At 43.8% G+C, this 10,845-nt stretch overlaps 1 protein-coding gene across 1 annotated transcript; it reads left to right on the forward strand.

Annotated features, from left to right (window-relative positions):
- Positions 1 to 1,224: 1,224 nt before the first annotated feature.
- Positions 1,225 to 10,252, forward strand: Atp5f1a (ATP synthase F1 subunit alpha). Its single transcript, XM_028871981.1, has 12 exons — positions 1,225 to 1,575; positions 3,309 to 3,387; positions 4,867 to 5,036; positions 5,647 to 5,820; positions 5,916 to 6,082; positions 6,270 to 6,418; positions 7,264 to 7,415; positions 7,515 to 7,739; positions 8,521 to 8,628; positions 8,754 to 8,898; positions 9,386 to 9,536; positions 9,828 to 10,252. Exons 1-12 carry the CDS (start codon positions 1,516 to 1,518, stop codon positions 9,907 to 9,909), a joined length of 1,662 nt encoding a protein of 553 aa, XP_028727814.1. The 5' UTR covers positions 1,225 to 1,515; the 3' UTR covers positions 9,910 to 10,252.
- The last annotated feature ends 593 nt before the right edge of the window (positions 10,253 to 10,845 follow it).

Genomic DNA, 10,845 nt, shown 5'->3' on the forward strand with positions numbered 1-10,845 from the left:
TTTATATCCATTTTATTCCAAAAGAGAAAGTATAATAGAATCTCCAGGGTTACAAAAGTAGTTGTTGGCAGAAGAAAACTTGAGACTTATTTGAATCTAGAATGGTGTGTTTTGATTTTGGACCATTTTCAGTAGGACTATCAACCACTCTACTCAAACTCCTTGTGATTATTAGAAGTTTTGAACCTATCTAATTTAGACAGGATTCTTCCCACTCCCCTCCCCAACTGGGCATTGAACCCAAAGCCTTCTACACCCTAAGCAGCTACTTTTGAAATTTGTTCTTAGCCCCTTGACTGATTGACTGATTGACAAGGTCTTGCTGTGCCCAGGCTAGCCTTGAATTTGTTAATCTTTATCCTTTAACTTCCCCAACAAGGTAACTGGAATTAGAGGACTGAGTCTTCAGGCCCAGTTCCCTGAAAAGATTCTTTAGATGGAACCTTAAAGAACGTCAGTTCTTTCATTTGTGCTATCAGATCCCCTATAAGACTTGGGTATTTGGGCCAGAGAAACAGAGCACTAGCTGTTCTTCTGGAGGACCCAGGTCTGATTCCCAGCATGCACATGGTGGTTAAGAGCCATCTGTATTTCCAGTTCTGAGGTATTTTACAGACTCTTCTGGACTGTGAGGTCACCAGACACATGTGCACAGACATACATGCAAACAAAGCATTCATATACTAGTATTTTATATTATATAAAATATATATGAATAAATATATAAATACTATATAAATATATTTTATAAATTTTTTAATACTAATACTAAATACTAATTTTTAAATAAATTTATATATGAATAAATATATAAAATTTTTATAAATTTTTAATTTAATTAAAAAGCATTTGGGTATTTATTATAAACCCAAACTGGGGGCCAGCATGGTGGCCCAGTGGTAAAGTGCTTGCACTCTAAGCCTGAGTTTGAGTCTCAGGATCCACATCAGGTGGAAGGAGAGGACTGCCCTTTGGGCTTCCCCTGCACGCCTTGGCACATGAACATATACACCACACACTAGTAAGAATGAACACTTAAAATAACGTCAGATTATTTCCAAGTCTGGGGCGAGGCCAAGGACCTGAGGACTAAACCCTCTGGGTGGGGGCACGGTGCAGGAGCTACACTCAGCACCGGGAATCCTGCTCGCAGTCTGCGCAGCCCCGGGTAGGATGACACCCACTTTAGGGAAGCTTCCTTGCTCACGTGGTCGCCCGGGGCAACCACAAGGTCGATTCAAAAGACCAAAAAAAAAAAAAAAGTATGATGAATGCCAGGGAGGCTGGAAACAAGTGATCCATTCCTCTTTAGTTTCAAATGTTAAAACAAACTATATTAATAGGAAAAAAAAAAGAAGAAAAGAAAAAAAAAGATTTACGTCCGGAGGTGAAGGAGAGGGGCGGTACTTCCGGGTCAGGTGGGCTGGCTGCCTTGACCTTCCTTCGCGCTCGGCCATTTTGTGCCAGTCGTCCGGAGCCTGCGGCAGCGGAGGATCTCCCCGAGAAGCTGCGAGGATGCTGACCGTGCGCGTCGCCGCGGCCGTGGCCCGTGCCCTCCCGCGCCGGGCGGGACTGGTGAGCGCCGAGGCCTGGGCAGGCAGGCGGGCGTGGGCGCGGCTGCAGGCCTCTGCGGAGCTCTGCGGGGCTGTGCAGTGCAATGCGGGGCTGGGGCGGACGGCGCCATCTTGCACCGTGGCTGCTGGGCGGCGCGGACCGTCGCCTTTGCAAGGCCTTGGGTGCACGGTGGTGAGGGGGATCCGTGACCTCGGCGTTTCCGGGCACAGGGGTTGTAGGAGGATCCCGGTCTCGGGGTGAGGGCCGGTCCAGGGTGAAGGTCGGGGTTTGTGCGCTGCTTGTCTGGCCTGCTGAGGCTTGTTCCTGGGGTCTGGCTCCGTTGAAGGTCAACGGAGCTGTCAGCAGCTTTGTGCGGGTGAATGGGGAGAGCCTGACATTGTCTGAAGGTCAACAGGCCCGATCCTTTCGCCTCTGCTCAGAGGTCAATTCAAGGGAAAGGAATAAATGAAAGTGATTTTTTTTTTTTTGGGTAGTTGGGTGGTTGTCACTTGGTGCTGAAAACGGAAAGGATCGTGAAAAAAATCGCTAGGTACAGAAGCAGTTGATGTGGTTTGCCCTGTCAACGACGATGGGATTTTTGTAAATGGGCTGGAATTAGGTAGAAGACTTAGTGGGGGGTTTTGTTTTTTTGGGTTTTTTTTTTTTTTTGACACGTTAAAAGATTTTTGTCCTTGAGTTGCCCACCTCATGTTTAAAGAGTTGTAAAATAGAACAAAGGCTTGGGAAATGTTAAGTCAGTGCCCATCACTGAGAATGGTCTATGATATTGAGAATATCTCTTAAAAAATGTATGACCTTTAAGTCCTATATAATACATTTACCTTTTCATTATAAAAGCAGTACGAATCCAAAAGACGAAATCAATAGACTAGCTATTCTGCTTCCCTAAGAAAACACTGGTAGCATCTTAGTTTCTCTTAGCAGAAAAAAGAGGCATTTTAAGAAAAGATTTGTGTTGGTTCCTATTACAGGCTTGCCGACTCCGAGTTCACCGTGGCCAATCACGGTATTGCAGGTAGAAGGAAACATGCAGGGGTCCAGGTTCCACATTGCTGCTGGATTTGTTCAAGACAGTGAAACAGTTATCTCATTTTCTAATCTACCTGCAGCATTGGTTCACTTACCCAATCTTTATTTGCCCTTTAAAGAAAAAAAGTAGGAAGCACACTGAGACTCCCCCCTATTTTGATAGTGGTTATCTTACTGAGATTTCCACAACTCAATTGAAATCTAACAGCAAAATAGTAATACCTAGATGCCTTCAAGGGAAGGATTTTCTTAACTACTGTTTTTGAAAATAAGCCTTCCGTCGTCTTGTGTACCAGCAGTTTGCACAGTAGATGCTCGTATCACAATGGGCTTTCCCATTTAATTCTTTGACTTTTAGGCAAAATTTACCATTTGATCAGCCAAAGCCCCTATCTAAGCTTGCCAGTTTTATGGAGGCTTTGCTGCTTGTTTTGTAGTTTTTTGAGACAAGGTCTTGCTGTCCAGTTTTGGTTGGCCTGGAACTTGCTGTATAAACCAGTGTGGCTTCAAACTCCATGTGATCCTCCTGCCTGTGTCTCATGAATGCTGGGATGACAGGCATGTACCACCATCACAACCAGCTTGTGAAAGCCGTGCGTGTGCCTGTGTGTGTTTGTGTATACATTCGTGCACAAGTATATGAGTACAGCTTATGTGTGGTGGTTTTCCTAGAATCAAGTTGCTTAAAGAATGTTTTGTACTAGGTCTCCAAAAATGTTCTGGGGTCATCCTTCATTGGTGCAAGAAATCTCCATGCCTCTAACACTCTACTTCAGAAGACCGGTAAGTCAGTTTTTAAAATCTACATTGTGGAGATTTTTTTTCCTCATTAAATTTTTTCTCTTTTAAAACATGCTACAGAAACTTTTAAACCATAATGTGCCATTTAAAATGTCTTGATAAAATGCCTAGTCTTGATAGATTTTCTTTGTCTAATAAAACTATATATTTCTCTGTTACGCTGTATGACTTCTGATAATTTCTTTTGGATGAAAACAATATACATATGTAATAGGCACCCTCTCTGAACTGTGAAAGTTGCTTGGGGAGTTTTTTTGGAGATGTGCTAGAGGGCTTTTCCTCTTTTTGTCTTGGAGGTGCTGGGGATGGAACCCAGAGCTTTGTAGGCAAATACTACTGGTCAACATCCCTGGCCATATATTGGTAATTTTAAAATAAAGGTGAAATATATACATTAGTGTATATATGTATATGTATATATATATATAGTGTAAGATGAGCACCAGTGCTTAGGTGCTTTAAAGGGGAAATTTCATAACTTCTTGGTTTTTTTTTTTTTTTTTTTTTTTTTTTTTTTTTTTTGTGTTTTTTGCATTTGTTTATTGAACAGCACGTGTATGTGAGCCATGCTGTGTGTGTGGAGGTTAGAGGACAGCTTTCAGGAGCCAAGTCTTTCCTACCTTGTGGGTCTGGGGCTGGAACCCTGTGTACCAGGCTTGCTGGTGCCTTTGCCCAGTGAGCCGTCTCGCTAGCTGCCATTTATTGCATTTCATTAGCTGTGGCGGCTGGGGGGCACTGCATGCCTCGAGGCATTTGTTGAGAGCAGAGGACAGCGTTTTGTGAGTCTGTTCTGCTGTCTTGGGGGTCAGGGTTGGGTTCTTGGGTTTGTCAGCCAGCACTTTCCTAGGAGCTAGTACTCGGCTGCTCCCACTGCTTTTTTTTTTTTTTTTTAATGTACCTAATTTTAGAGTATTAGAGTTTAGCCAGAAATTTGAATTTTAACATATATACAGATTCTTTAGAAATAAAATGAGGAAAGAATATAACACATTAGGAAGGGGAATATTTAATTTTATCAGCTTTTTGTCTAGATTGTAGTCTGCCTTATTTATGAAAAAGGTTTTCCTTTCAGTCACTTGGAGTTTTCAATAATTTTGACAGTGATGGATATCCAATTTTATAAAAAAAAATCTATGTATTTTTACTTACATGTATGAGTGTTTTGCCTGGGTGTATGCATGTGTGTGCATATCTGGTACAGGGGCCTTCAGATTCCCTGGAACTGGAGTTAGATACAGTTGAGAGTTGCCGTGTGGGTGATGAACTGAACCTAGATCCTCGGGAACAGCAGCAAATACTTTTAGTCACTGAATCATCTTCTCTCCAGCTCCAGATACCTGCTTTTAAAATAGAATTTGTATTATGTTTTAGAAAGATTTTTGTTACCATGGAGCAGTTGTTGGGAAATGGATTTTGAAGCTGTCTGGACCAGGTTATTTAAATTGCGTTGTTCTCTCTCAGGCACCGCTGAGATGTCCTCCATTCTTGAAGAGCGGATTCTTGGAGCTGACACATCTGTTGACCTCGAAGAGACTGGGCGTGTCTTGAGCATTGGTGATGGTATTGCCCGAGTACATGGGCTGAGGAATGTTCAAGCAGAGGAAATGGTAGAATTTTCTTCAGGCTTAAAGGTAAATTACAAAGTGGGGGTTTTGTTGTTACTTTAGGATCTTCGGCTTTGGTTTCTCATGTAGTAATTAAGAGCTTGTCAGAAATTAAAAATGTTTAAGTCTCAGTTTGCCTCATTTACCCCCTATTATAGGTTATAAAGAGAATAAACTAGAAATGTTTTAGTTTAAGTGTTGATAAATAAGTTGTGGCCACCAAAATTAAAATTTTAGTGAAGGTTCACACAAATTTCAGTGAGTTCATGTCAGTTCCTTTGTGGCTGTTAAGGTTGTTTTATGCAAAAGCATTTGGTTACTTGAACTGAATTCTTCCCCCATAAGAGTAGATCCATTACTAAACGGATCTGAGTCAGAGTGTAGCTGTCCGAAGCTCTGCTGATATTCGTTAGTGGAGGTTGGTGTGCAGTGTGGAGGTCAGCACAGCCTTCGGGAGCTTCTCCCACCCAGCTGTTAGATGAAGTCCTGCCCAGAGACCATTCGTTGAAAGATTAGACTACAGCAGGTGGGAGGGGAAGCCTGCCCTTCCCGCTGTTGTCAGCCGCTGCTGTTGGGATTACTTACTGCTGGGGGGGGGGGCGCTCGGGCTTCATTATTCACTTGTCCCTTTGTGCAGGGTATGTCCCTGAACTTGGAACCTGACAATGTTGGAGTTGTCGTGTTTGGAAATGATAAGCTAATTAAAGAAGGTGATATTGTGAAGAGAACAGGAGCCATTGTGGACGTTCCAGTTGGCGAGGAACTGTTGGGCCGGGTAGTCGATGCCCTTGGTAATGCCATTGATGGAAAGGTGGGTTAATGCTGATTGGAGGCCGGTGTGGCAAACATCAAAACTAATTTTGAGGGGTCCTTTTTCTTTATTTTAATGTTTTAATTTTTTTACAGGGTCCAATTGGTTCTAAGACCCGTAGGCGAGTGGGCCTGAAAGCCCCTGGAATCATTCCTCGAATCTCTGTGCGGGAACCAATGCAGACTGGCATTAAGGCTGTGGATAGTCTGGTGCCCATTGGTCGGGGTCAGCGTGAGCTGATTATCGGTGACAGACAGACTGGGTAAAGACTCAAATCCTGTTAAATGTTCAAACTGGTATTGATCCTAAGTAAATAATTTACGTGTTTATTTTGGGTGGTAAATGCCTTGGCTGTAATGGGGCAGTGGCAGGTGATACTGGCGGTTAGCAGTGGTCACAGGATTTTGCCTGGAAGTTTTGTATTTAGTGTCATGCCACTCTCTTGAAAGGAAAACATCGATTGCTATCGACACAATCATCAACCAGAAACGTTTCAATGATGGGACTGACGAAAAGAAGAAGCTGTACTGTATCTACGTTGCTATTGGTCAGAAACGGTCCACTGTTGCCCAGTTGGTGAAGAGACTGACAGACGCAGGTATTGAAGACCTTGAGTCTTAGGGCCGTTCTATCTGCTAATCTTGGAGTCTCTGTACCCAAGGCTGATTTTACTGAATGAGGGTCTAATGTAAATCGAAACAGAAACAAGGAAATGCTGTGAGGCACCACTTAACCCGAGTGCTGCTTTGTATATTACTTTAGATTACTGTTTTGGTTGGTGAGTTTGGGGGGATTTTTTTGTTTTTGTTTGTTTTTAATGTTTTAATTTTTCAGGGTGGGTGGGAGAACATTGATACAAAACCTGACTGTCCTAGAACTCCCTGTGTAGACCAGGTTGGCCTCAAACTCACAGAGACCCTCCTGCCTCTGCTTTTGCCTCCCAAGTGCGGGATTAAAGGCGTGTACCACCATTGCTGGGCTTGATTGGGTTTTTCTAAGATGGGGTCTCGTGCAGCTCTGACTGACCTTAAATAGTCACCTTGCTTCTGCCTCCCAGGGTCAGGGACTAGAGCCTTGTGCTGGGGTTACTTCCCTGGGGGTGAGGAGGAGTGTACTGTAGCTCCTCTGTCCCTGGGTGGCTTTGGGCTTGTTATAGCCAGGAGGACGTGGAACTCTGCTCTTTTGTCTCCACCTCCTGTGATTATAGCGTGCTCTGACTTGGAGCCTGTTAAAGGTGGGCTGTACAGATTGAGTCCTTTCCTTTCTTCCCCTTTGTGTGGGGTCTGCAATCGAATTGTTTCAGCCTTGCATAGCAAGCACCATTGCCCCTAGGACTCCCTCCCCCACCCATTAATTAAACAGTGCAGGTGCTGGGCAGTTTTGTTCCATAGCCTCTGGTTTAAAGTTTACAGCTTTGTAAAATGAAAACCTTTTTCTCCTCAGATGCCATGAAGTACACCATTGTGGTGTCGGCTACTGCTTCTGATGCTGCCCCACTTCAGTATTTGGCTCCTTACTCTGGCTGCTCCATGGGAGAGTATTTCAGAGATAATGGCAAGCATGCTTTGATCATCTACGACGATTTATCCAAACAGGTCAGAGGATGTCTTTAGAACGTGTGTGTTTGCCTTAGTGGACGTTAACAGTTGCAGCTGTTCAGCAGTTGGATCTCACCGCCGCCTTCTGTCCCGCAGGCTGTGGCTTACCGCCAGATGTCTCTGTTGCTGCGCCGACCCCCTGGGCGTGAAGCCTACCCTGGAGATGTGTTCTACCTGCACTCTCGGCTGCTGGAGAGAGCAGCCAAGATGAATGACTCTTTTGGTGGTGGCTCTTTGACTGCCCTGCCGGTCATAGAAACCCAGGCTGGTGATGTGTCCGCCTACATTCCAACGAACGTTATTTCCATCACTGACGGACAGGTATCAGATTAATGGCTAAGGTGTTTGATTATTACGGCACTGGTTGGGGCAAGTAAGCATGAATTAATTAGTAAATTGCTTTTGCTTTTGTTTTGTTTTTCGAGGCAGGGTTTCTCTGTGTAGCCCTGGCACCTTTTGCTTTTTTTATGGAATACTGTAAACAAAACTAAGGAGACTAGGGACTGAAGAGATGCCTCAGTGGTTAAGAGCACTTGCTGCTTTTGCAGAGGATTGAATCCCAGCATCCCTTTGACTGCACATAACCACCCGTAACCCCACTTCATGGGTGCCTGGATGGTCCTAGCTATCTGTATAGCTGAGAATGACTGACCTACAGTCCTAGTGTTAGGGTTGAAAGCATAGGCCACCACACCTGACTGGGCATGTTTTGGTTCATTATTTTCTAACCCTAGAAAATTTTAAAGTGTGTTTGAGAATTTCCGTTACTGCCCTTGTTTTAGTTTTTGAGACTGGGCCATTATGTAGTCTGGACTGGCCTAGAATTGCATGTAGCCCAGACTGGCTTTGAATTTGCAGTGATCCTTCTGCCTCTGCCCCTCAGTGCCAGGATTACAGGCACGTGCAACCTGCATCTACCTTTTCAACATAAGTATCTTCTCATTCCCCCCAACCCCCATATCACCTTTCTCAACAGTGGGTATGTAGAAAGGTCACTTAGCAATCTTACTCAGATTTTGGGTTTCAGCTTTTGGTACAGTGGCTTAAATTTGGAAAAAAAAAAAAATTAAAGCTTATTAATGTCTGTATTCCTGAATTGCAGATCTTCTTGGAAACAGAGTTGTTCTATAAAGGCATCCGCCCTGCCATTAACGTGGGTTTGTCTGTGTCCCGTGTCGGATCTGCTGCCCAGACCAGGGCCATGAAGCAGGTGATTTTACTTCACTTTGTTGGGGAGGAGTGTGTTACTAGGCTAAAATCTTAAAAAGTGTATTAACTATTTGTATACTGTTGTGTGTGACATTGAGTCATGTTAACGTCAACTTGTCTGCTCAGGTGGCCGGGACCATGAAGCTGGAGTTGGCTCAGTATCGGGAGGTTGCTGCTTTTGCCCAGTTTGGTTCTGATCTTGATGCTGCCACTCAACAGCTCTTGAGTCGTGGTGTGCGTCTGACCGAGTTGTTAAAGCAAGGACAGTACTGTGAGTTCTTTTCATTTGGTTAGGTTCCTATTGTAATTTAGGGTCTTGCCTGGTCTACAGGGCTGTGTTATACCACAAAATCTTCTGACAAAGAAAAGCCATCTGTTTTATTTCACTGATGTAGTCCTTATCACCATTCAAATGTAGTGTTACGAGATAAGTAACCAGGAAAATCAAATATATTTAATACATCTTCATGTTGTATGAATATGGAGTTTAGCAGATTTAGAAGAATAGTAGTATGTTTTTATCTTGCCTAAAAAGCCCAGCAAATTATACCACAAATACTGTGTAAACACTATCAGGTTATAAGCAATGCTTATAAAGGTTATACCCAAAGGTTATACTCCTGGGTTTTGCAGAGGAGGGTGGGAAAGGAGAGTAATTGGAGTTATAGGTACAGAACATCAGAGTGGGTGGGCCATGGGACTGTGACTTTGATAAAACTGCATTAGAGTAATTCATTGGATAATGTGTCTGTTTTCAGCTCCCATGGCTATTGAAGAACAGGTGGCTGTTATCTATGCAGGCGTGAGGGGCTATCTCGATAAGCTGGAGCCCAGTAAGATCACCAAGTTTGAGAATGCTTTCTTGTCTCATGTTATCAGCCAGCACCAGACCCTCTTGGGCAATATCAGGTATGAGTGGAGTTACTGGCCTCTGTTGTGACTGGTGCAGTTTTTATACAGTCTTTCCTTCCCTGGGGGTTGGGGGCTGGGATCGGGTCTTGCTGTGTACTAGCCCTACCTGGCCTTGGTGCTCACATTGTACCTGGGTGGTTCTCAGCATTTGACAGTCTTACAAGTGCTGGGATCTCAGGTGTGCACTTAACAGTAGTTACCTTTCAGCTGTCTAGGTTAGCCTTGTCATCGAGTCCTTGCCCAGGTCATTTGCACTAGTCATTGAATCTTGCTTTTATTTCTAAACAGGGCCGATGGGAAAATCTCAGAACAATCAGATGCAAAGCTGAAAGAAATCGTAACAAACTTCTTGGCTGGGTTTGAACCATAAAGCCCCATGAATCCATGTGTGTCAGACACTGCTTTGGTTTCGTCATTTATTCGGTAAAATCACCTCCATTTGTAAAGGATTGCTCCGTACTCCTCATGTACAGAAATCACCGAAATAAAGGTTCCATGTTGTGTGCGAGTTTGTGTGGGGGCAGGTGCAGGTGTATACTGTGGCTTGTGTGTGGACAGGGGGGTCCAAGGACAGCCTGTAGGAGTCGATGCTCCCCTTCCACTGTATGGGTTCTCTTGCCAGAGCTGGCAAATTGCTCTCTTAACCCATTCTACTTAAATATTGGTACAGATTCTAAAGTCCTTTGTGATTGATTAAAGAGAAATCTGTTGGAGACATGTCTCAGTTTGTAAGTACCTGGCGTCCATAAAGCTCTAGGTTTGAATCCCAGAATCACATAAACTGCTTGGGAAGGTGCAGACCTACAATCTCATCACTTAAGAATTGAGGCAGGAGGGTCAGAAGTTCGAGGTCATTACTGGCTACCTAGTGAATTTAAGGCCAGCCTGAGATACTTGAGACCCTTTCTCAGTTTTGTCCTTGGTAACGGTCATTTTCTTTCTGTTGTTATGTGGTATTGGAGATTAAACTTGGCCTCACACCTTTGAAAGAGTGTTACCATAGGTCTTCAGTTTTTGTTTTTGAGACTGGGTTTCATAACACAGGTTGGCTAAAAGGTGGCTGAGGCTGACCTTGAACTCTTGATCCTCCAGCCTCCTGTTTGGTAAATTATTAGGTATGTGCCACCATGCCTTGTTTTATTTCAATCTTTTTTTTTCTCCCCTTGAGGCAGGGTCTCCCTGTAGGCTAGTTCAATTTGTAGCAGTTTGCATACTGAGATTATTTATGCACTGGGGCCTTCTTAGAGGGCTTTGAATACCAGTAAAGCACTTGTCTTCAGTAATGAGCTGATGACTAGGGATATAG

This window comes from Peromyscus leucopus, chromosome 19, assembly GCF_004664715.2.
Source record: "Peromyscus leucopus breed LL Stock chromosome 19, UCI_PerLeu_2.1, whole genome shotgun sequence".
Lineage (NCBI taxonomy): Eukaryota > Metazoa > Chordata > Mammalia > Rodentia > Cricetidae > Peromyscus > Peromyscus leucopus.